Here is a 24,513-nt window from a genome sequence, read left to right on the forward strand (position 1 = left end):
TTTTTAGTATAACCTGCTTCTGTCAGCGCACTTTTATATACTATTGAATTCAGTAAGTCAGTGTCCGCGAACATTTCTCTCTAAGTGCTGCAGTGTCCAGTCAATCAGTCAGTGTGTCTGTGTACCTGTCTGCCTCAGGCTCTCCCGCTGGTCCGGTACAGGGAGGTGCTGACTCTGGCAGTGGGCAGGCTGATCGACAAATCTGTCAATGTGTGTAAGAACGCCATCCAGCTCCTGGCAGCCTTCATCGCCAACAACCCCTACAGCTGCAAGGTAAACAACCGTGCCCACACAGTTTAAAACGCAGCATGCCTGAATAACTCCCCTTGAATACTGTAGTCAAATCGTGGCCGTTTAATCTGAAGCCATTTGCTTGTTTTAATATTTATTCAAAAGACGAGAGCATGTAGCAAGTTAGAGGGTGTCCTTCACCTTTTTAAAACTGCACTGAATGTTGTGGATCTTTTCGTGGAAGAGAATAACACTGCTGTCCGGTTTTAAAGATCTGCTGAAAGATTGAGTTATCGCTTTCCCGTCTCCCTTGTCCATCTCTCTGCCTGCGTGCATGTGTGTAGCTGAGCAGTGTGGACCTGAAAGCCCCTTTGGAGAAGGAGTTGGCCAAGCTGAAAGAGCTAAAGGAGAAGGAAAGAGAGAAAGCGCCAGGTAATGTTCACACTTTTCAATCACACCATCTGGTCTCATCTTGCTGGAATTGATGAACACTGCAGAGCAGATGCAGCCTTTTTCCCCTTATTTGATAATAATTCTCGGAGGCTTTCAATGAACAGCTACTATCAGGCCCTGTGCCACTTTGGAGTTATTCAGAGTTTTGGGACATAAATCGGACGTAATCTAAATACAAGTTAAAACTAAATGTACTATATGAAACATTACTTTTGAACTCTGATTTCTTGAACTTGTAGGATATTCTGTCCATCAATTGCTCTAGCTGTGTTGTGGGCTGGAGGTAGATGGAGGTGTCTTCTCATCTGCTGCCCGGTGATGAGACCAAGGCGAATGCGAGCCAGTTGGCGGTGGGTGGCTTGGTGCGCTGTCTCCTGATTGGCCAGTAATCTTGGCAGGGCTGCGGAGATTGGCTGTTCTGCTGTAAGGGCTGGCCGACAGTGAACAAGCTCCTCGCTCCCAGACTCTGCTTGTGAAGAGACGAGCAGTGTTGGGGGTGGGGGCTGACAGCGTGCGTGTCTGTAGAGCGTGTGTGTGTTTGTCAGGAGACAGTGGCACACGCCTCTTTTTCCCCACTTGAAGTCAGTTGGCCGTGAGCGACTTCTTTGGTAATCTGAGGGTGCAGTGTATCCAGTCAGTATCTTATTTCAGTTTCTGTCCATCTATCTCTTGATCCATTTGCACAGCGGCAATGTCTTACACTATGGCGTCGGCCATTATCCGTTCAACCGCTCATACTTGCTCCCCCTTCTTAAGTGGCAGTGATTGAGGCATGGGAGGTATGGCAGGCCATGGAGCCTGAACTTCTACAGACCGTGCAAGCAGAGCTGGACAGGAGGAGCCAGGAGGATGAAACAGAGGAGCAGAACGAAACGGAGGAGGAGATCCAGCCAGGCGGCTCTCCCAGGGACACAGCAGTGAGGATTGCCCAGCTGCTTCAAAGCAACAAGTACAGGTACTAGCTGGTAGTGGTCTGCCTAGTAATGAAATTCATTATAGACTCTAAAAGGCTGACTGCAGGTACCGTGTATGCATTGAATGTCAGTCATGGGTGCACTGAGAGGGCTGCAAGCATTGTTTGATGGATACATTGCTTCATGACTCTAGACACATAATATGCACACAAAACCAGTTCCACAATACTTGCTGGTTCCTGACAGTCTGTGCTGTTGTGTTGACAGGCAGGCAGTTGGGCTGACCCTGAAAGGGCTGTCAGCATTCCCGGAGTCTGACTACTTCTCTGCAGACGGCCCCCTCACTGCAGATGGCATCATGGCCACTCTTGGGCGCATCTTCAAAGGTAAGCATGCAGTCTACATGCTGTACATTTGCTGCCTGCGACACAGTTAGTCTGGATGTATGTTTGAAGGTCTCTCTTCGTTTCTTGAAATAGTTTCTCTGCAACAGTAACCAACTTTGTCTGATTGAGCTGCATAGAACTATTCATGTCGTATAACTGGGAGGTTACAGTGACTGTCCACACTCCTCGGTAAACTCCAGATTTATCAGTCAGCATTCTACAGGGAGAAAGACAAACTGCTTCACACAGCAGGACGAGGCTGAGCAGAACAAGAGAATTCTAATAACCCAAGCTGTGTTGCACGGGGAGATCGCCGCACAAACTCTCCAGCAGTTATGATTGCCTTTTCTGCCTGAATTCATCCACCATAATGAGCTTTTCTTCTCTCCCTCTATTGTTTTCCCAGGCTCAGAAGAGGATTCTAGGAGGCCGGAATCTGTCACCGTTGTGGCTGATAAGAGAGAAGAGGGGAGTGAGGAAGAGAGGGAGGAGGCATCCAGTGAACTGAAGAAGCAAGAGATGCTGGTTCAGTACCTGAGAGACACCGAGAGCTTCTCCTTGCAGATAGAGGAGGCCATCTCTCTCATCACCTCTATGCTGTACTGGAAAACTACATCGGGTACCTGCCTGTCTTTTTATGACTCATTTTTCCTTCTACCTCTCTGTGAGGTATGAAGCACGACAGTCTTATGCAGGTGTTTGTCTGCCATCATAGCTGCCCCCTTCTCTCTCTCTCTCAGTGGCCCAGGGGACGTTCTGTGAGCTTGAGATGTCTTTACATCATTGTTTCTCTCTCTCTTTCTCTCAGTGGTGCAGGAGGCGATCCAGTTTTGTGTGACGGTCTGTGAATTCGGGGTCTCTCAGTCTCTAAATGGGGTCAGGAGGATGCTGCCCCTGGTATGGTCTCCGGACACGGCGGTACGGGAGGCCACAGTGGAGGCCTATAAGAGACTCTACCTCCGACCCCCAGGAGACACACTCAGGTACACTATGCTAAACCCTTCTAATATCTTGCGGACGGTCTCGCTTTCTTTCTCTTCTCTGTAGTGTTGGAGCTCATCAGGATCTTTTCACCCCTCCCTTTGTGCATTTGTGATTTATCTGATGCCTTTCATGCTGCAAACTTAATAGTAAGTTTGGGGAGATTATTTCACAGTCTTGGAGCCATGGAACGAAAGACAATCTCCCAGTGTTTTCAAGCTCATATTGTGAAGCTTATAAAGAAGACTGTAGTCCAAAAAGTGCCAATAGCAATGTAAATGTCTCTTGTAAACGGTCAATTAACATAGTTTTTCTTAAAAGGCCTTAAAGGTGAGCAGCAGCAGTTGGTCACCAGGTGTCCTTCACTTATCTTTCTTTCAGGGCCAAGGCTCAGACCCTCGTTCACAATCTCTCGGTGCTGATGGTCGATGCATCTCTGGGAACTATTCAGTGTCTGGAAGAGATAGTAAGTCTGCTCTTCACACAGCTCTCTTGTAGGGGTTTGACACACTGTTGCTTAATAACCTGCTGTTCACTACACTTGCAAATGGCTAGAAATAGGCTATCTGCCTCCTGCACATCTTCTTATGTGTTCTAAAAACCACAGGATTGAGACTAGTTCCTCAAAGGATGAGGGAGTCCTTGAATTTTTTAGAGATGGAAGAAATGTCAGTTCTGTTAATTGTCAGATGTTGACGATTAGCTTGCTCCAAGAAGTCTGTCTCCCCTGGATTGGGACAGACATTCTGTGTAGGTCCCATTCTGTTTAACTGCATAATCCCTCTTTCACACATCCGCAATCCTGTAACCCCCCCCGCCCCCTCCTCCCAGGTGCTGGAGTTCTTCCAGAAGAGCGAGCTGCAGTCAACTGTAATCCAGGTGCTGTGGGAGAGGTTCACGGGGAAGACCGCCTGTTCGGGGCTGGAGCGCCGCGCAGCCGTCTTACTGCTGGGCATGGCAGCAAGGTAACGCCATCGGACTGCGTTGCATGTCCTGTGTGTGCACGCTGTTCTACGCCCTCCCAGGTCTGCAGGCACCGAATGTTAATCCGCTTGGCCTGCTACTGCAGCTCCAGAGGCAACACAGTGGGAGTGGGGGCTTTTGCGTACACGTTCTCCGACGTGCCCACTGCTCACAGTTTAACACCCTGCCAGCTCGGTGTGAGCGCTGGTGTTCCCTCACTAGCCCTGTGAGCTCACAGGTTCCCAATTAATGTTAAATTAGCAAGTAACTTCATGGTATCTCATCCCTGGATAGTAAGGGTTGTTTCAAGAAATGTCCAGGTCCAGAGAACAGGAAAAATCGAACTTGTTTGAACTCTTAAGGGATTTATTCCACAGAATTCTGAATACCCACACTAATCGGGATGAATGCTTCTTTGTTCTTGAAAATATGTAGTTGAGTTGGTTATTCCCAAAACACGGCCTATATATATATGCACAGCGCGACAAAAGCAAATTGAAGAGTGAAAAGAGGAACGACTGACTGTTTAACCGTGCCTTGTGTGTTTGTATTGCTTTTCCGTGAACAGTGCTTTCATAGTCCGTTTGTGCCACGTTAACGTGAATATGTCTGTTTCAGGGCGGAGAAAGAGGTGGTGTTGAGTAACCTGGACACTCTGGTGTCGGTTGCTCTTGGAGAGAAAGTAATGGAGGATTTCCTTCTGGCCCGAGACGCATGTATCGCCGTCTCCAAAATTACAGACAAGAACAAGGTACTGCATTGCACACGAGCCGTGTACTTGCACTTGTGTAGTGAGCAAGCCAGTAACATCTCTCTCCCCCCTACTAGACTCAGCAGAAGAAAGACAGCCGTCCTTTCAGACTGCCGCAGGATCACCAGCTGTTCACTGCTCTCACGGATGCCGTCACTGCAGGTACAGCTACTGAAAAGGCATCTGTCCTTAATGCTGTCACTTGGTCTGTACAGGTGTTACATTAGAAAGGTTTATAACAGTGTATGCTCAAGTTCAGTGTGATAAACCCTTCTGATTTCCCACAGAAATCACCCTCTCTCAATCAATATTGCTCTCACCCTGTTATTAGAGTCTCTCTCTCCTATGCCATACAGTACCACATGACCTGTTTTCTCTCCCCATCACTTAAGGAGTGTTGCTCAGTGATGCCTACTGGGTCTCCTTTATGGAGCAGGCTGTCAGTCTTATCTACCAGCTCTCCGAGTCTCCTGACAAGACCTGCGCCCACATACTGAGAAGCTGCTCAAAAAGGCTGTTGGATGAGATCACCCAGGGAGGAGGCTCAAAGGAGGAGGAGGACGACACATTAGAGCATGGCAGTCAGGACAACAGTGACCCATGTAGCCAAAGTTACCAAGGTACTGCTGAACTCATGAAAACTAGATATACTTTGACACAAAACCCACACAGACTCTGTGTTTCCCTTTCTCAATCGGTGGTGTGTCGTCATACAGTATTAATGCTTCCACTTTCCATTCAGTTCCACTTATGGTACGATCAGTGGAGCGTTTACAGAGTACCATGCGCAGTGGGTGGAGAGTTTACAGTACACCACTGTCCGTAGTTTGCTTCTGACTCTCTCTCCTTCTCTCAGTGCAGTGCGGGGCTCTCGCTCAGCTCCTGTCCCTGGCCGGCTCAGTGGCCTTTCAGCAGCTGGAGCATCTGGAGCGCAGCGTGAGTGGAGAGCTGAGGAGGAGGAGAATGGAGAAGGAAGAGAAGCAGAGTGCCCCTGACAGGATGCCCACGGTAATAATAATAATAATCGCTTACACTTGTATACCGCTTTTCTGGACGCTCCACTCAGAGCGCTTCACAGGTAATGGGGATCCCCTCCAGCACCACCAGTGTGCAGCCCCACCTGGATGATGGGACGGCAGCCATAGTGCATCAGAACGCTCACCACATACCAGCTCTCAGTGGGGAGGAGAGCAGAGAGTAATAAAGCCAGTTCATAGATGGGGATTATTAGAAGGCCATGATTGATTAAGGCCATTAAGAAATTTGGCCAGGACACTGGGGTAACACCCCTACTCTTCTCGCGAAACACCCTGGGATTTTTAATGACCACAGAAAGTCAGGACCTCGGTTTTACGTCTCATCCGAAGGATGGCGCCTGTTTACGGTCCAGCGTCCCGCGGTACTACATGAGTCCCACAGGAGAACTGAATGAGGGGAAATGAGGATGGGCTGACGATTAAGTCAATCAATGGGAAACTGACATCATAAACAAGTATACAAAAGACAAATCTTTAAACAATGCTCCGATACAAGTGTATTGATCAGAACTACTGCATTATGGCATCAATCACACAGTAGCTGCTGCACATTCTCTTATCGCACAACTTCAGATTGGTGTCTCTGCAGAAGGATAGAGTACGAAGTGAAATTCCCTCAGCAGGAGGAGAAAACTCAAAGAAGGGACTGGGACATTTGTTTTAACTGCATCTTAACCACTGAGCCACACAGTTTGCAACAAATAAGTACGTTTTGGTTTTCACATGACATGTAGCATATGACAAGAACTGAAAAGATCAAGTTGTGACGAGCTATAAAAAGTGTAATTGTAGACTTTTTGCATCTTTCACTTTTTCCCCATTACGCTAATGACCTTCCCCACTCGGCTGTGCCCCTGTAGCATTCGTCCAACGAGACGACAGTGGAGGAGGAGATGGGTTTAACGGGAGCCTCAGCTGAAGACACTGAAGCAGAGCTCATCAGGAAGATCTGCGAGACTGAGCTGCTGCACGGTAAGCAAACCGGTCCATTTCTTCTTCATTTAAGCTGTCAGCTGTGTGGGAATTCTCAATCTGCTTCTTACAAGCTTCGTATCCAAATGGATTTAAGTAACTCGGCTAGCACTGTAGTTTAAGAACTGTCAGTCTTATTGAAACTCAATGTAAATGTCCACTGTTGATGCTGCTAGCCAGAGGGGCTACAACACCAGTTATGGACGGACAGAAGGTATCTATATTCCCTCCACCTGATCCTTTAATTATTTATTAAACTTTTTTTTTGTAAATCAGACACTGCCTTTCCTTGTTAAGAAGCAGGAAATGTAAGGAGACCTATAAACACTGGTGAATAAGAATCACTTGAGGGCCGGAGTTGGGTCCCCCTGCTGTTAGGCAACATTGACAGTGAACCTAACTGCGCCTCTCAGGAACTGCCTTGTAGTGAATTACAAGAGTTCAAGCAATGAGTGTGCTTCAAGACTTCAAGAAGAGTTTTACAGCTGTCAAATCCATTTTCTCTTTGTTACATTTTGTTTATTGCAGATGGATTCTCTTTGGTAGAATCTTTCAATAACTCTTTAGGACAGGAGACAGTGGGAATGAGGGGAACTAATGCAGAATCCCTCTGTAATAAACGCACACAATCGGATAGAGGTGAAAAGGATTGATCGATTAAAGCAAGAAGTGGTAGTTGTCGTTTTTCCTGGTTCTTGTTTCCTTGCTGATTGAGCCACGCGTGTTACCTGTTATCAGAGGAGACTGTGCTCACGCCCTTCCTGCCGCTGATGGTTAAGGTGTGCAGCAACCCCGGCCAATACAGCCACCCCCAGCTCAGCACTGCAGCCTGCCTGGCCCTGGCCAAGTACATGATGATCAGGTAGGCGGGCTCTGGTTTTCTTCTCCCTCGCTGAGTCCTGAATTCACTTCCTCAGTGGTCTTCTCTGTTCAGCAGTCAAACAGTTCAGTCTGTCATTGTCGTTGTGAGACAGTCCTTTAAGTCTGGAAATTTCTGTAAATGGGGTAACCAAAATTAGAATACCATTCCCTTATATATCAATACATCTTATACATCAATTTCCCTACGGGATTAATAAAGTATTATCTATGTAAATGGAGCATAATCTTAAAGATCCTAGTATTTTGCTTTTATATGGCATCTCCACCATTCATTTTACAGTGTAAGTAATGCCTGTACATGAATACTTTTTTTTCAGGGGTCACTTTTTATCAGTTTTGGTGTTCCCCAAAAAATTATAGAAGCCTATAGGTTTTTTTTTTATAATTAGGTTTTTATGTGGAACATTATCAAAAGCCTTATGAAAATTTGAAAATCCCTTACGGTTTTTCTTAATTCCATGTTAATTCTCACGTTGAATCCTGTTGCCAGACAAATGACCCTCTAGTTTCCTCTTCATGACCTTACCTGTAATAGAAGTGAGACCTGCTGGCTTGAACTGGAAACCTTGCGTTAACAGCTCTTGTGCTCTTCTTTCCTCAGCTCTTCCGTTTGCGACAGTAACCTACGCCTGCTCTTCACGATGCTAGAGAAAGCCTCTCTGCCCTCTGTCAGGTCCAACACCATCATCGCGCTGGGGGACCTCACCATTCGCTTCCCCAACCTTATCGAACCCTGGACCCCACACCTATACGCCAGGTAGTATACAAGACACTACATAGGCCTATACATATTCCTGTAAATATATTTAAGTACCCTGATTGGCGCAGCACTAACTCGAATATGGTTTAATACCCACTGTAATTAGAGTTGGGATGTAGTTGCACGTACCTGGAATTCCGGATAAATTCCACAGTATTTGCCATCTGTGACTGCTTTTGTTATCTGTTGGAAGTTATGACAAAGCACTGAACTTCTAATGCAACTTGGGGAAAATCCATCTTGCAAAAAACATTGGGCGTCGTGAATAAATTAGCTTATCTCTTAGTTTCACTGTAGCCACAGAAGTTTAGCCCAGTGTCAGTATTGTAAATGTCCCTTTGGTGGCTGACACTCATACAAGTACATACTCTTCCTATTTACCAAAGTGCGCTTGGTACTACCTGACGTGCTTTGAAGCCCGTAGTTCTTATTTTCCCTATTCCTTCATAATTGGGGCATGAATTTCTTAAATAAGGCTAGGAGTTTAATTTATATAATATTGAGATAGTGTGTATAAAACAGTAGAAACCGTTTTCACTCAACGTGTATGATACCCATACCTTGTAGACTGTAATGTACAGCGTTTATATAGGCTGTATCTCAGACTAACTGCTATCTCTGTCTCGTTCTCAGGCTTAGTGACCAGTGTCCTTCAGTCAGGCTGACGGCCCTCACAGTTCTGACACACCTGGTGTTGAAGGACATGGTGAAGGTCAAAGGCCAGGTCAGCGAGATGGCCTTGCTACTGATTGACCCCGAGTCGAAGATTAGCAGTCTGGCTCTCAACTTCTTCAATGAGCTGGCTGGCAAGGTAATATAGTCACTATAACGGTTTTACTGTGCTTCTTACCATTTCCTCTCTGCTGTGCAGCGCAGACAGCAGCTAGTACTGAAATTGGTATGGTTACCCTATCCAGTCTCTACCCTGGGTTTCTTTATCCTGCATATAGTGAACTGATAAGTACCTACCTACTACACTATGAACTAAAGGTGAATAAAGGTGTATTCTCATCTGCTGCCCGGTGATGAGACCAAGGCGAATGCGAGCCAGTTGGCAGTGGGTGGCTTGGTGCGCTGTCTCCTGATTGGCCAGTAATCTTGGCAGGGCTGCGGAGATTGGCTGTTCTGCTGTAAGGGCTGGCCGACAGTGAACAAGCTCCTCTCTCCCGGACTCTGCTTGTGAAGAGACAAGCAGTGCTGGGGGTGGGGGCTGACAACTTGCGTGACTGTAGAGCGTGTGTGTGTTTGTCAGGAGACAGTGGCACACGCCTCGCTTTCCCCACTTGAAGTCAGTTGGCCGTGAGCTACTTCTTTGGTAATCTGAGGGCACCAGATAGTCAGTCGCAGATGTTCCCTCTCTTTCTTTGATAATATCAGCTGACGGCAGAAACCCATATGTAATCAGTATATTAAGATTCCTTCCATTGTGTTGCGTTGCTAATGTACTGTCCAATCAGTCACTGTACTAATTTCTCTGTGTCCACTTTTCCCAAATACTTATTTCTCTTTTCTCAGGACAATGCTATCTACAATCTACTACCCGACATCATTAGCCGCCTGTCAGATCCCGAGAGGGGAATCGCAGAAGAGGACTTCCAAACCATCATGAAGTGAGACAATTAATAAGTACCCTTGACTGCGCTGTCTGGTCCCTCAAATGCTTCAGAGCTTGCATCTGTTAACTGTTTTAGGCCCTTGACTAAATACGCGTATAGAGTTGACATTTGGATCTGTACTGATTTTTCTGTTGGGCGTCTCTCCTAAGTCTGTGATCATCTCGAACTCTCTCCAGGCAATTGTTTTCCTACATCACAAAGGAGAAGCAGACTGAGAGTCTAGTGGAGAAACTGTGCCAGAGGTTCAGGACAGCAAAGTGAGTGGATATTTTTCTCCTGGTCTAATGTACTACCCTTATCCCATGTGATAAGAGATACCTCTTAGTTCATGAGGCGAGTGCTTCAGCTTGTGGCCATCCGTATTCCTGATTCTCTGCTGGTCTGCAGGAGCGAGCGGCAGTGGCGGGACCTGTCTCACTGCCTGTCCCTGCTGTCTCTCTCGGAGCGGGGCTTCAAGAAGCTGCAGGAGTGCTGGGAGTGCTACAGTGACAAGCTGAGCGAGGAGGGGGTCTACCAGGGGCTCTTCGCCCTCGTTGGCAAACTGCGCCGGGCTGCCAAGCCAGAAGTCAAGGTACGGCCCAGCCGTTACATGACAGGAAATTATTTTTTTTGATGGAGGCCGGGAGGTTTGTTTTAGAGATAGAATCATTGTCACTAAGTGTTGCTACGCTGGGAGATGAAATGCTCCTGTCCTTCCTAGTGTGCACCCTCCTGCTGGCCCTTTCATTTTTAAACAGCAGGCACTTGGTGAGTTCAGACGTTTCTGTGCTGTTGCAAGCTCAGGATGTGTCGACTGGCCTAAGCCCACTTTACCTGCATGCCTCTCGCTCTGTTTTGAACTGTCAACAGCGAATCCGGTTCATAGATGGCACAATAACCTGCCCCAGAACGAAACGGTGAACTCGGAGTAAGCGAACACATTTACTGGTTGGGCCACTGGGGAGTTGGCAGATTCTTTCTGCTTAATTTGCTTTTAGCGTTAACATTTGAATATATTTTTTCTGTATACGGCATCCAGTCTCCATGTGCGTTTGGAGCAATCTTACAGCAAAAGTTTCTGCACCTTTTTCCTCTGCGTGACAATTTTAATAGGTCTGAAGGTCTTTAAAAGGCATGAATGAGCACTGTGTTCCACTTGATGAAGCATCTTAAGACCCAAAAGGCAGCTGTTCTTCTTGAGGATGTCGTTTGTCAGGGCGCTCGCTCCCAGCACAAGCCAGAGCCCAAGTGACACTGTACCGTTCCTTCGTCGTCGTCTTCGTCTTTTCCCCCTGCTTCTCTTCACCTTTCTGTCCTCGCCCCCTCACTGCCTCGGTCAGGCCCAGGTGGAGGAGTTTGAGAAGCGTCTGACGGCAGTCCACACCCGTGGTTTGGAGAATGTGGAGACGGAGGAAGGAGATGGAGGCTCACAGACCACCAAGACCCCTGCTGCTACCAGAAAGACTGACCGGAAACCCACGCGAGGTAAGGGAGACAATTCAGTTCAGGATAGATGCATCCAAAATATCTAAACGCATTCCAGTACTGTATATTAAGACCCAAACCAAGTGAACAGACACATCAGGTATGTATAGAGACAGCATAGTACAAAACCATACTAGTTACATGCTGACCCACCCTTCAAACCCTCCTTTTTTTCTAAGAAGCCAGTATATATTTCCAAAAGGATTCATTTTAATATTTTTTTCCAAACTTGGCTCGCTCTCTCTCTCCCACACAGGCAAAAGCAGGACCCTGACAGCCCAAAATGACGGCGAAGATGATTTCTGTACTCCCAAGACGAAGACGAGAAGAGTTCCCAGGAAGAAACCCACGATCTCCTTCAGCAGCGACGAGGAGGAGGAGGAAGGTAAGACTGCAATGTATTGCCCATTTGTAGAATCGCCTGTTGCTGCTCAATGAATGTGCACAATAAATAGTATCATACTGATAAGCCGTTAATTATGAGCTCATTAAACAACTAGTCACTTCAATATATCAGAAACCACATAAACTGTAATGAAATACTTTAAAGAACCTTTATTTCTCCTCTGTAGAGTCGTCCATCAATGGTGCTTTATTTAACAACGGTGTAATGCTTAAATGAAAAGTGATGCATATCCAATTAAGGACTAATTTTAATATCGCATACAGGCTCTTAAGTATCCCACATCAATATTAAATAATATGATCACCCTAATATTTATATACTATTTCTGTGATACAAGTCAGTGAGACTAATAGGTTAGCCATTAGAGGTACAGGCAGAAACTATTACATATGTGCTCAGGATGACACAGTCATGTTTCTTAGTATGCCAAGTACTTCATTGAGACAACACCTTTTTGAACACTATCATACTCGAGTAGGTCAGCAAGTTCAGAGTCTCAGTGTATTCCCTTCAATGTATTGACCTCCAAGCTCTTAGCCTGTTCCGTCAAACAGCATCCAAAAACTGCTTCCCTTTAGTTATGCCCCTCGAACCAGCCCTCTGTGGTGCTGTTGCACTCCTTGGTCATGAGATCAGTATTTGTAGGGGAGTAGCCTCACTTTGGTGGTTGTTCTTCAGCCAAGAAAAAAAAACAGGAAATTATTTTCAGAGTTGTGAAGGGATAACTTTCGATCTGAGCCAGGATTTGAGATCGCGGCAATAAACTCGGAGCCCTTGTTTTGCATGTGTGCGAAAAAATGCTAGGTCTTCGCAGTCGAGTGAAGAATTCTGTCTGGCTGTAGTGCACAGCGAAATGCACCGATTGTGGATGAAGAGCAATGGAGAGAAGTCGAGTGTCTTCAGTCTGGTTTTGGTGCTAATCTTCTATAAAACATTCAGCAGAATCAACACCACAAAATCTACAGAATTTAGTGCAGGCTTTTTTTTTTTAATGACAAGTGACATTCAAGTGCTCACCTTTCAAGGTTTTGGGCAATTCTGACCAATATCATGACTTTTTCTCCTGCTTTGTGAACCTTGTCTGGAGCCCCAGTGTGCTTGATCATACTGCCCCTCTGCTGGCACGGGCAGAGGCCCCGCTCCCCGTCAGCGTTTGCAATCTGTGCGTTTGTCGCTTGCAGAGTCCGCCGCCGAGCTTTCGGAAAACGAGGCCCCGAAGGTCACGACCCCCATCTTGCGCTCTGCTCGCCGCTCCAGAACAAGACGCTGAAGAAGGGAGGGGTGGGAGAAGGGAGAGACGGCTCTGAGCCAGTTCTCTGGCATCCTTTAAGAATCTGCTCGATGACACTTGTGGGATGTTGGTGAGCTATTGTACAGCAAGATAAACTGAACAGAGTCTTTCTCTGTTCCTCTGACTGGCCCCACAAGATGAGGAAAGGCCTTTCCTCCTCCATCTCTTTGCGTATCCTGTTACTGGTGACCGGTTTGTACATTTGCTTTCCACCCTGACCACCTCATGATGTTTCACTCTGTATTCTGTTGTATTTTGTGACCTACATAGACTTTTCTGTTTTCTGCTTTGTTTTGTGCTTGTTTCCCACTTCAATCATGATTTTAGAGATTGTTAAATAAACTCCCATTTTCTGAGCCCGTCTCCTTTCCTTTGATCAATCGTGGATCTTGTGTGGGAGCAGTCTGGCAAAAGACTGACATCGCACACCCTTCCGTGTTGCTGCAGCTGCTTGAACAGCATTGTGGGAATCGTTCTTTTTTTCATGACCCCACTGTTTCAAGTGACCTGTCCAATCTTGTGACATTGCAGGAGGTTAGCCCGGTCGCCCCTGTGCATCCTCGCGCCTGACCGGCACTCTCGGCTGCTGCAGCAATGCCCAGTAGGAGATCTTGGGTACCTCTTCAGGTCCAGAGGCCAACAGCCTCCAGGACACTGATAGAGCCAGCACATCGGAGGTAGTGCACTGGATTTCAAAGGTCAGAGACGTGCCAAGATGTTGGGCGATGAAAAGACCACCCCGCGTTTCCTGCATGGCTTTAGTACCAGAATTGGAGGTATACAATGCAATGTTTTTGGAACCCATCAACCGCCTCTTAAAACTGTGATCCCGATGGGGAATGAGGTAGCTCATCTGTTTTATTAAAGTGCATAAATTTTAGGACCCTGACATTCTACAATGAGCTTAGCGCTGGCAAATGGCGGAATGTCACAGCTGTACCAGACAGCCTTCATAACTCAATTCCTCCCGAGCCCCAGTTTCACAGGCCGCTGCCTGACAAAACTTGGAATCGGTTGGCAGCAGACAGCTGCTCACAGACCAGGTGACGTCTTTATTTCCAAGGGGGGGTGGTACAGGAGAGAGGTGAATGTGTTTGGCGGGGGTTGGAGGCAAAAATAAACACCCACAAAAAGACTGGGAGCTGCTGCTTTTTTGGACAATTTGCAGGGATGTCGTCAGACTCTGAAGGTGGTTATTAACGCTGTCGTGTTTGGTGACTGATCGCGCGGCTCATGGCATGAGCACACCCCCTTGTGAGCCGTGAGTTGGGGCTGAAATTCTGACAGGCTCAGCTCCAGCCCAGAAGCGTTCCTGACTTTTGTGCCCATCGCAGTGTCGTCGATGCAGCCCAATCTCGTGATGAAAAACTTTAAACGATTTGGAAGTTGGGAGTGCGGGGTGGTAGCTCATTGGCTTAAATCAACTTTTCTGGGGGGTTGTGAGGTGCTGGTGTTTTGGGGAAGATCTAGAAAACAAGCCAAAATACCAGAGAGCTCCTGCATTCCAGTGAGACTGACTGAACCATGGGTGTCCAATCCTAGTCAGGGAGCTGTGATGTTTTTTTTTTCTAGGTCTCTTAAAAAAAAAAACAGTATATTAAGACTCAGGAGAAGTTATACTGGACTTAGGCTGTTTAATAGATGAGCTGGAATAGGAGCTGCTGACCCTCCGAGATGGCACAGCCGGGGACTGGAGACGACGGCGGGAGGGGTCGCTTGCAGCTTAAGGTGTTCGTTGGGTGGAAAGGCTGCACCGTGACGGGTTTCCTTTGCATTCCAAATGATTTCTAAATTGGGACGATGTGGTGGCACAGTGGCCTCACAGCTGGGTTCCTGGTTTGCTGTCTCCATGGAGTTTGCGTGTTCTGCCTAGGTTTACCTGAATTTCCTCCCACAGTCCAAAGGCAAGCAAGTAGGGGTAACTGGCCTTTTGGAATATCGGTTCTGGTGTGTGTGTGTGTCTGCCCGCCTTGCAATGGACTGGCGTCCCATCTGGGGTGTACCCCGCCTTGCACCCATTGCTTTCTGGGATAGGCTCCAGCTGTCCCGCCAGACCCTGAATTGGATAAAGTGATCAGAAGAGGCAAAACTAATTCCAGTTGATTTCTGCTAAACTGAGTCCTTTTGCAATGGATTCCCTGGCTGCTGAGAAAAGCTGGCTGTGGCGGGCGGGGGGGACTATGGAGGACGAGGGGAGATGCCCCTCGCGCTCACGAAGCCCGGGCCGAGAGGGTTAATAGCGCCTCCTGGCCGTGATGGTGGATTCGTCTGCCCTGCGCTCGGCGGCGGTGCGTGGGAGTGTGCTTGACTGTTCTCCCACCCCCCGCCACCATCTTCACTCTGCGCTAACCCCCGGCCTCCGCAGTGCGCCTGTGCCTCACCGGCGCGGAGGACTGCACGCCAATGCGTTTGCCAGCTTGACACCTGACGGTTTCTGTCCTGCTTCCCCATGCCTCTCATCCTCTTTTTTTTTTCTCCACCCGATCTCGCTCCCTCTTTGCAATTTCCCTCCTCTTTTTCTCTCTCCCACTCCTTTCCATTCCCATTATTCGAACTTCTTCCTGCTCTCTGCCTCCCCCCCCCCCACCTATTTTGTTTGTCCTCCAGCTTGATTCCTCATCCCTCTCTCTCTCTCCCTCCCTCCCCCTCAGTCACTGTGACTCTCTGTTCCCACACTAAGCTCTGGCTCTCGGTTCAGAGGTGTAGAAACAGCTGCACTTATCTGCGCTCAACACACTGCGCTTGTGTGGGCGGCATATTATAATTTCAACAAAAAAAAAGTAAAATGGCTTAATTTGAACAAAAAAAACTACTTCGGCAAACTTTTTTTTTCTCCCCATGCAGGAGAAGTTACAGATTCAATTGAGCTGGGAACAAAGCCCTGTCTCCTCTGATAAGCCAGCCGCTCGGAGCGGTCGTGTGTAGTGTGTGTGTTGGCGGCGCCCCAGCGCTGGGCGGGCGCGGCAGGGGGCAGCAAGAGCAGATGGCTCTGGCAGACGGTAACTCACCGCGAGAAGGGGCTGGCTGGAGGCGAGGGCCCGGGGGCAGAGATGGGGGGGTTCGACGTTTATGGGAGCCGAAAGATCGATGGGGGGGAAAAGTGGGGGATAAGTAGGATTTGAAAAGGGGGCAGAGAGAGGTGGAAGGAAATGGAAAGGGGAAGAGGAGGCAGAGGGAGAAATCGGGGAATACAGGAGAGAGGTGAAGGGAAAAGACGATTTCTGTTGCTAATAATTCCTGACGCTTATAGAGCGCTTTTCTGGACACCTCACACAAAGTGCTTTACAGGTCATGGGGATCCCCCTCCAGCACCACCCGTGTGTACCCCCACCAGGATGATGTGCCAGCACTCTCCCCAGACACCAGCTCTCAGGGGGGAGGAGAGCAGAGTGATGAGATCGCTTTATTGGCCATATACAATTTCTTGCATTAAAAATGTCTTTTCGCAGACCCCAGCTTGCTTTCCATGAGACACAGACAGGGAGAGAAGCCTGGTCAGCCATTTATACGGCACCCCTGGAGCAGCTGGGGTGAAGGGCCTTGCTCAAGGCTCCAAACGGGGTAGGATTCCTCTCCGACTGAGGCCAATGCATACAATTAGCCAATTAACTGTTCTTTTAAAAACCCCAAGTAAAGCATATGTCAATATGGGCCAGCAACTGGCCTTTCGTCAAACCTGGTTCTTCCCCAGCACATCCAATCAGAAAATGTCACCTTCCCTCCCTAACCGAACCGTTGCGCGACTCTCCTGCCTCTTCTCTGCGCTGGCTCGCGGAAGCGGCCCAGCGGCGCCTTTTTTTCCGCACCGGTGTGCAGCGTTTCTTTCTTTCTGTCCTCCTGCTGGCAGCTGAAAGGGAGCCGGAGACCGAAGCGGCGGGCGTGGAGAGGGCAAGATGGAGGTGGCTGAGGGTGGAGCCCAGGGGATGAAAGGAGAAAAAGAACGAGAAGGGAAAGGAGGCGTGGGGAGAAGGAGGGCAGGAGGACACACTAAGTGACGTAGTGCAAGAAAACAGGGAAGGCCCAGAAAGCAATGTCTGGATCTCCCAGGTGAGCTGCTGTACGGTCCCCCCCCCAGCCCCACACACCAGCAGAAAATTGGTTCCCACCACCTGATACTCCACTGGGGAGGAAGGGAGGGGGCAGTAATTGCGGCCACATAGCCCTGTCTGAGCCACTACTCCTGGGGCTATGTGGTCACTTCCTGTGCGGAGAGTCAGGTGCACCAATCAAGAACAGGAAGGGTGGAGGAGACGGGGATTATACAGTCCCAAGGTGGGGGGGGGGTAATGCAGACACACTCACTAACTGGACACTACTGCACTTTAATACAGAGTGATTAGGCACCACAGCACAGTCACACTGACTGACTGGACACTGCAGCACAGTCACACTGACTGACTGGACCCTGACTGTCTGACTGGACACTACAGCACAGAGACCCTGACTGACTGACTGGACACTGCAGCACAGAGACCCTGACTGACTGACTGGGCACTACAGCACAGTCACACTGACTGACTGGACACTGCAGCACAGTGACCCTGACTGACTGGAAACTACAGCACAGTGACCCTGACTGACTGACTGGACACTACAGCACAGTGACACTGACTGACTGGACACTACAGCACAGTATCGGAGGGAGAGGGGTTAATCCACACTGAAATGCGGACTCTTATGGGAGAGTACATTTAGACATAATAAACCAATGACACAATCCAGCACGCCGAGACAAGTGGCTTTTTTTTTCTCGTTCGGAATCTCCCTCCTCCTGCTTGTTTTGTGTCTTTCTTGGAAAGCGCCGCTGACCTCCGACCTGCGGCAGTGACCTCATGTTTCTGGGCGCACCCGCTGCAGTGACAGCTGTGCACGCGAGAATGGGGTGTCCGGTTGCCGTGGCGACGCCGCTGTTTAAACAGGGATGACATCACCTGAGTGACAAGATAAACTCTCCTGTACGGGGAGGGGGGGGGGGGGTTACATATGCCAGCGACTGCTGGAGGCTTCAGTACATGAGCACCGAGAGAGAGACTGGGAAAGAGCGAGGGGTTCGAACAGATTCCAGTGCTGCAGTGAGCCAGGGAGCCGCAGGGCTGGTGTCACAACCTGACAGGTGTCCGTCATGGAAAGCAGCTTGTGAGCCGGACAGCCCGCGAGGAGACTGGACAGCAGCCCCGGGACCCAACAAGCAAGCAACAGAGGTGAGTTCAGCCAACCTGAGCTCCAGTGTTTCACCCTACCTGTCCTGTCCCACCACTCGTCCATCTGGCTGGCTCAGTGCAGAGGCAGAGGAGCAGACGGGTCTAACTCAACCACTCTAGACTCTCTGCAAGGTCTTCTCTCTCTCGTCTCCTCACTCCTTTATTTCCTGCCATCCTTCTGCAGAGCTCTCAGACTGTCCTCTTTTCTCCTCTTGATCTATTATTATAATTAATATTATTATTATTGCCGCAGTCATTGCAGGTGTAGCAGCCGCAGCAGCCGTCTCCAGTGCTGAAGATGACCGCTCGGACATCCCGGCTGTCCCTCCCCCGCCCGCGGTACCTGCTCCTCGGCGTGCTGCTGGCGTGTCTCTCGCTGGTCCCGACGGAGAGCCGCGCTCTCAAGACAGCGCCCGCGATGCAGGTACCGCTACCGCGGGCGGCGGAGGCGTGACAGCGGACACTGCGCGCACGGAAAGGGGGTAATGTGGGGGTGAATGTCGGGTTGGGGTTAATACGGCACTCCTGCGCCTCTTCTGTCTGATAGAGTGCTCGTCAACCCGCCAACCCCCCCCCCAATAAAACCGAAAACTATGCCCTTTGATCGGGTGGACTAATTGGTTCAGTGAAAGACTTCAACGTCTTATCGACGCAGAAGTTGTGGGTACAAGTTGCAAACGGGGTTTAGGGATTTGTAACTTTGGATGTGTTTGACGGTTTGCCAGAACTGCCCGGGATATCATGCCCGTGGCGTTTCAGTGGAAGCGGGGTGCGCACAGGAGGTATTCTCGGGGCGCAACCGCTTTACGCGCGGCTGCATACCTGATCATCTTCTGGAGTGTTAATGCCCCGCGGTTTTTTTCAAGACTGCAGGAAAACTGCAGACACTAAGACTCAGTTAACCGGCATTACTGTAGTGTAGTTTGTTCATGAATGCAGTGCCCTCTGGCACGGTCATTTACAATTAACTACCGTGCCAGAGCGCGTGAAATGAGTCCGTCAAAAGCGCAGTGAATCTGAATGATAATTCAGGCAGACTGACTGGTGAATAACAATTATACAGGTACAGACGTCTGCCAGCACTGCTCTGAACTTGGCATAGCTGCCAGAGCATCGGAGCGAAACGGATATCAAAACCAAAGACATCATTTCATTCTACCTCATGCGGCTTTTAGTAATTTATCGAACAAAGAATAGATCGGGTTTCTCCCAGTTTCCGTACTGTACACATATTTCACGTTGGAATAACTCACATTGTTCGTATGTTTTCTGCATTGTTTTGTTACTGTGATATTATTCTATACGTCACCTATTATAGAGGTGTCATTATGAAGAATAGTCATAACAGCACAGTGGCGCGGAGGTGTGCGTTACAGCCCCGGTTCCCTGGGTTCAATGCCAGACGTGGGGGGGCTGTCTGTGTGGAGTTTGGATGTACCCCCTGTGTTTATGTGGTTTTCCTCCCACAGTCCAAAGACAATGCCGGTAGATTAATTGGCCCTGGTGTGAGTGTCTGTGTGTGTCCTGTGATGGACTGGCGTCCCGTCCAGGGTGTACCCTGCCTTGCGCCCAGTTCTTTTTTGGGATAAACTCCAGCTCCCCTGCGACCCTGCACTGGAAGAAGTGGTTAAAAAGTTGGCGATAGTTTTTCACGACCTTAACACGTGTTCTTTCCTATCAGCTTCTACGGGAGTTTTTGGAACAGTACAGGGATCTCCTGACCGCAGACGAACTGGAGAGCCTCGCCGGCGACCCCGGGGAGAGGTCACGACCGGCGGATCCCACTTCGAAGGCCGCCGAGTACCCGGGGTGGACTGACCTGCCCCCAACAAGTGAGCACCCGTGGTACCGCCTGCTGAGGGACACGCTGGCCAATCGAAAGAGAGCTTTCTCCGACCGGGCCAAGAAGGGGTGGGCCCGAGGCTGCTTTGGCCTCAAACTCGACCGGATTGGCTCCCTCAGCGGGCTCGGCTGCTAACTATTGGCTGAGGTGAGTGTCTTTCTGAGGACAGGCCGAGAAACTACAACCAACTTGACAATTTGCATGTAGTTTTTTTTCCCAGTCTCAACCTTGAAGATGAAGAGTGTAGAACTAATATAATATGAATGTTGCAAAAAAAATCTACACAAGCTCATACGGTACATAAACGGCACTGTATTGCTAATTATAACGTAAACCTAGCAGTATAAGTTTAAAACTGAGTTATCAGATATTAAGACTCCCCTTTACAGAGTAAGAGAGAGCTTTTATTATCCCTGAGCGGGCAATTTGCTTCACAGCAGCAGTGTTGGTTTACAGACGGACAGAGAAACAAAAGAGCACGACAAAAACAACAATATACACAACATACATGCATATTTGCATAGAAACTCAAGTGTTACAGTAAGTAACAATATGGCTACTGGTATGCATGAGAACGTAATGCTGTTGGTCTGGGGAGTTGGGGTGTCGGTATCTGCGTTCTGATGGGAGAAACTGGAAATTATTCAACAAAGAGGGGTGAAGGGAGACATTTCTCTAGTCTTAGACAATTCGGTGCCTCACAGTACAAACCTATCTCCTGAGCGGGAGTCTGAGCTAGGTCGAAGCTCAATTAATTTTAAGGCTGCAGGGTGTGTGCCTGCTCCACTTTGTGCTTGGTGTTGTGATGCAGGTGTATTGCCTTTTTGTTCTTGTCGGCGACACAAGCCAGTGACCTCTGGCTGGGTAGAAACGTCATGTGTGACGACGCCTGAGCCAGCACGGCGCCGTCTTCGCCTCGCCGCCCGGAGGGTGACCCGTCTCTCTCGTCCCTGCAGGTGTTCCCCGGCGTTCTAGAACCTTCTGCCAACCCTCCCAGCGCTGTTCTAGAACTCCACCTTGTCGTGCTGCGTGTTTTCAAAATGCTCCGTCTCTTCCCTGAATATGTATACTTTTTTTTTTTCCTTTAAACTGAAAACAAGGCAGCTTGTCTCGAACTTGTGAGCGATGTGTGTACCTGGCTTTTCAGACTAGTGACTTCGGCTGCGCTGTTGTCTTTTCTCCTTTATGACGCAGAGTAAAAGACTGTAGTAGGCTACTGTAGTGTTTGCTCAGAAGCTATAATTTCACCCTGGCACTGTATACCGCCGGAGCTATGTAGCAGGCTGTCCACTGCACAGCAGCAGAGCGTGCTCACAGTTTGCTGATGGCTATGTGGAAATATGAAGCAGGCAAAATGCAGCGTTGTAATTATTTATTTGATAGACGCCATTACTGGAAGCGGCTCCCTGTGGGAACGATACTTTCCCTGTTTGTGACACGCGAATGCCGGTACCAGGCGATGTAGGCCGGCTTGTTGGAGGGGCGTTCCACTCTCAAGAGTACTTCACCCCTCCCCGGAAGCTTATCAGCTATCATTCTGTTTTTTTATTTTTAGCTATCATTCTGTGCCAAAGCAGAGAGCTTCGAGAGTGGCGTGGCTAACGTTTAACAAGAGCCCCCCCCCCCAGCAAAATAGTGTGGACTGCAGCTCCGTGCATTTGTTGACATGTTGATAAGAGACATTTATAGTGCAAAAAAAAAACAACAACAAAATGACTAGTTTTAGTTTTGGCCCACAGTGCCTCGCTATGGCATGGCATCCTACTGTCACTGTAGTATTGTTTCCTTTACCTGTCTGTAATAAAGTACACGCTGCTTATGTAACCGAGAGCAGCTTATTTTGGATGTGGGGGGGTGTATTTACTGGAGGGGAAATTCACCAAGCCATGAGCCTGATGTGAGGGGAAACTCTCCACCACCCGCGGTGATTCCTTGATCTCGGCCGGCAGGAGGAGTTCGACTACCCCCGAGGAAAGAGGCTGGAGAGACCCGGGCCCCAGGTCCGATCTCCGTCGGGTTGTGCCCTCGTCGTGCACCGCTTGTTCATCGTAAACAAACCAACACCGTGTCCGGAGATGCTGTCAAAATAAAAGATTTGTGTGGGTTTTGGAGTCTGGGCTGCATTATTACTGTCGGAGCTCTGTCGTGGGGACAGCTCCTTGATAAGATCCGAAGATGTGACGTTGCAGTTTCTCGCGAAACCACTGGGTGTCAGCATTGCGACGCGTATTAACACGAGAAACGTTTCACCTGTTGGCAGTTCAGCTCGGAGACAGGGGACGCACTTTCTTTAAAAAGGGTGTGTTTCTTGCCAGTTTAGTTCCTACAGGGGATCGAGGTACACTTGATTTCACAATAAACCTCTTACACTATGTACACACTCTAATAAGTCATAACAGATTGTACTGTGATACCGACGTTCATTAAAAAAAGGGTGATTGTCCTTAATCCATCGGGGCAAGTGCTCGCTGGGGCTGTATTTGCACAGCGCAAGAGCCCCTCCAAGTCCGACCACCTTTTCCACAGGCTTCCCTGCGGCGACTCCGCCGTTGCCCCGGGCGATACCGGAGTAGTCTCACGGGGGCTCACATTTCCCCCGGCTCTCCTCTCTCATTACTCACTGGGACTCCCGTCAGTCACTTCGCCTCTTTGTTTCTATATACTGGAACGCCAAAGCAGCCCTGTGCCGGGGCTTCGCCACTATTGCTTTCAATATCCCTCCTCGTCTTTTTTTCTGGCTCCACCCCTGCAGCTCCTTGCGCTAAGACAGCCCGCACAGCAGCTCCCCGCCCCTCGGCCGGACGGAGACCGCGGTCCCTTCGCAGACGCAGCCCATCCTCAGTGCTGTTGACTCCCCTTGAAGGCGGCTCCCTCCTTCCGCCGCCCTTGCCGGGGGGGCAGCAGCTGTTTTCCTTGCTATAATTCGGGGCGGCCTCCGCTATCCAGCACCTAAAGGTCCACTTTGTTTGGCCCCTTTCCCTGCGCTCCTTTCCCCCGGGCTGTCTAGCCGCCTTTCTTGTCCCGGGACTCCGCCCGCAAGCTCTGACCGGGACCGGCCTCTGGCGCCAGGATTTCTGATTCCCTCCGTACAGGCCGCCCACAGCAGTTCCCTGCCCGGCCACTGAGGTCAGACCCCCCTGCGGGCCGGTGTCTACTGGGGCTGAGCAGGGCTTCGGACCCGAGCGGCTCTCGTCATGCTGAGTGAGGGCGGAGCGCCTGGCTGGTCGGACCCGGTGCCAAACTACCTATTTTCCCTGCTGCCCGGCTGGGGGGTACCTTGGCTCCCCCGGCCAGTCATTAATGACACCCCAAGAAGGCTCCACAGCCGAAACGTGGTTTCCTTTCTCCTCTTCCTAGCTGGGGGAATAAACCTCGGACGCGCTCCTGTGCAGCCTACGCGTGCCGGCGCCGCTGCCTACTTGAACTACAAGAAGTTAATTCTTCAGTTCTCACCCCTGCCCTTCCCTTTTCCCTCCGAACCGGACCGCTCGATCCCCAACCAGTCGGGTCTCTTGCGCTTGGATTCTGAGCAGGCGCGCCCGCGGGCGTTGCTCTCCAGGACGAAGTGAGACGATTTCCGTGCTTGTCAAGGGTGGCGGAGCCGGTGCCAATACGGGCCCAGTCAGTGAAAAGCGGAAAAAAGGCAGAGAGTAAACGAAACCGAAGACGAAAGCTTCCCGTTTTCCTGCCCGGCGCAAACAGTGGGGGGTTCATAAAGCGTTAATTGTGGTTGGGGTTGGGGTGGTTCAATTTCCCGTTTCCTTGTTTGTTTTTTAAATTATAATGGGGGAAAAGGGAGACTTGTCGTCCTCCTCCTGGTGAATCATAAGAATTTCCAGAAAGGATTAAAACACTGTGTAGTTTATTTAATGAGAAAGGGAGTGAGCAACTGCTTTCAGGAAACGCCCCAGCCTTCCTGCTAGTGAAAGAGTGCCATAGGGGTTTGAGAGAGCTTAAAGATGCTAACACGGTCTAGGGCCACCTTAACAGATACAGTACAGTGTAGATCAGACTCTGTAGATACAGTACAGTGTGGATCTGCTCTTTAGATATACTACAGTGTAGATCGGGCTCTGTAAATACGGTACAGTGTGGATCTAGTAATAAAAAATAGTATAGTACATTATGTGGCAGAACAGCACACCATAGACAGCTACATTGGTAAATTGCAGTATCAATCCGGCACTATATATATAATACAGTACAGTTTGTACCTTACTCGGGGGATACAGTTCAGTGTAGTGCAATCATATCCATGGTGACTTGAAGGCAATTTCAGACACTGCGACTGACTGTCTGGGCATTAACACCCCGGTGAAACAGCGAGGTACAGAGACTGGGGGCACGAAAAGGTCAGGGTCC

The 24,513-nt window shown here is 49.3% G+C and overlaps 2 protein-coding genes and 2 non-coding genes across 5 annotated transcripts in view; all 4 read left to right on the forward strand.

Annotated features, from left to right (window-relative positions):
- Positions 1-13,448, forward strand: part of ncapd2 (non-SMC condensin I complex, subunit D2) — a 25,476-nt gene extending 12,028 nt beyond the window's left edge. For both annotated transcript variants that reach the window (XM_088939951.1, XM_088939949.1), the window contains 22 exons: positions 139-273; positions 576-663; positions 1,441-1,639; positions 1,866-1,984; positions 2,391-2,603; positions 2,793-2,967; positions 3,347-3,431; positions 3,797-3,930; positions 4,547-4,679; positions 4,757-4,841; positions 5,072-5,299; positions 5,536-5,687; positions 6,577-6,688; positions 7,427-7,550; positions 8,172-8,327; positions 8,964-9,141; positions 9,846-9,940; positions 10,123-10,203; positions 10,334-10,517; positions 11,266-11,410; positions 11,667-11,795; positions 12,998-13,448. In XM_088939951.1, coding sequence (XP_088796077.1) covers positions 139-273; positions 576-663; positions 1,441-1,639; positions 1,866-1,984; positions 2,391-2,603; positions 2,793-2,967; positions 3,347-3,431; positions 3,797-3,930; positions 4,547-4,679; positions 4,757-4,841; positions 5,072-5,299; positions 5,536-5,687; positions 6,577-6,688; positions 7,427-7,550; positions 8,172-8,327; positions 8,964-9,141; positions 9,846-9,940; positions 10,123-10,203; positions 10,334-10,517; positions 11,266-11,410; positions 11,667-11,795; positions 12,998-13,086 — 3,039 coding nt within the window. In that variant the 3' untranslated portion in view covers positions 13,087-13,448. The remainder of the gene's footprint in view (positions 1-138; positions 274-575; positions 664-1,440; positions 1,640-1,865; positions 1,985-2,390; positions 2,604-2,792; positions 2,968-3,346; positions 3,432-3,796; positions 3,931-4,546; positions 4,680-4,756; positions 4,842-5,071; positions 5,300-5,535; positions 5,688-6,576; positions 6,689-7,426; positions 7,551-8,171; positions 8,328-8,963; positions 9,142-9,845; positions 9,941-10,122; positions 10,204-10,333; positions 10,518-11,265; positions 11,411-11,666; positions 11,796-12,997) is intronic.
- Positions 995-1,306, forward strand: LOC148816589 (small nucleolar RNA U85). The gene has a single exon (XR_016094737.1). It is a non-coding gene; the product is annotated as a small nucleolar RNA U85 (small nucleolar RNA).
- Positions 9,348-9,659, forward strand: LOC148816590 (small nucleolar RNA U85). Its single transcript, XR_016094736.1, has one exon. It is a non-coding gene; the product is annotated as a small nucleolar RNA U85 (small nucleolar RNA).
- Positions 13,449-17,426: 3,978 nt separating the features above from the next.
- Positions 17,427-22,255, forward strand: nppcl (natriuretic peptide C-like). The gene is made up of 4 exons (XM_088939963.1): positions 17,427-18,308; positions 18,562-18,732; positions 19,990-20,298; positions 21,108-22,255. The coding sequence occupies exons 2-3, from the start codon at positions 18,607-18,609 to the stop codon at positions 20,284-20,286; spliced, it is 423 nt and encodes a 140-aa protein (XP_088796089.1). The 5' UTR covers positions 17,427-18,308; positions 18,562-18,606; the 3' UTR covers positions 20,287-20,298; positions 21,108-22,255.
- The last annotated feature ends 2,258 nt before the right edge of the window (positions 22,256-24,513 follow it).

This window comes from Atractosteus spatula, chromosome 22 (assembly GCF_055471065.1).
Source record: "Atractosteus spatula isolate fAtrSpa1 chromosome 22, fAtrSpa1.hap1, whole genome shotgun sequence".
NCBI classification, from domain to species: Eukaryota; Metazoa; Chordata; class Actinopteri; order Semionotiformes; family Lepisosteidae; genus Atractosteus; species Atractosteus spatula.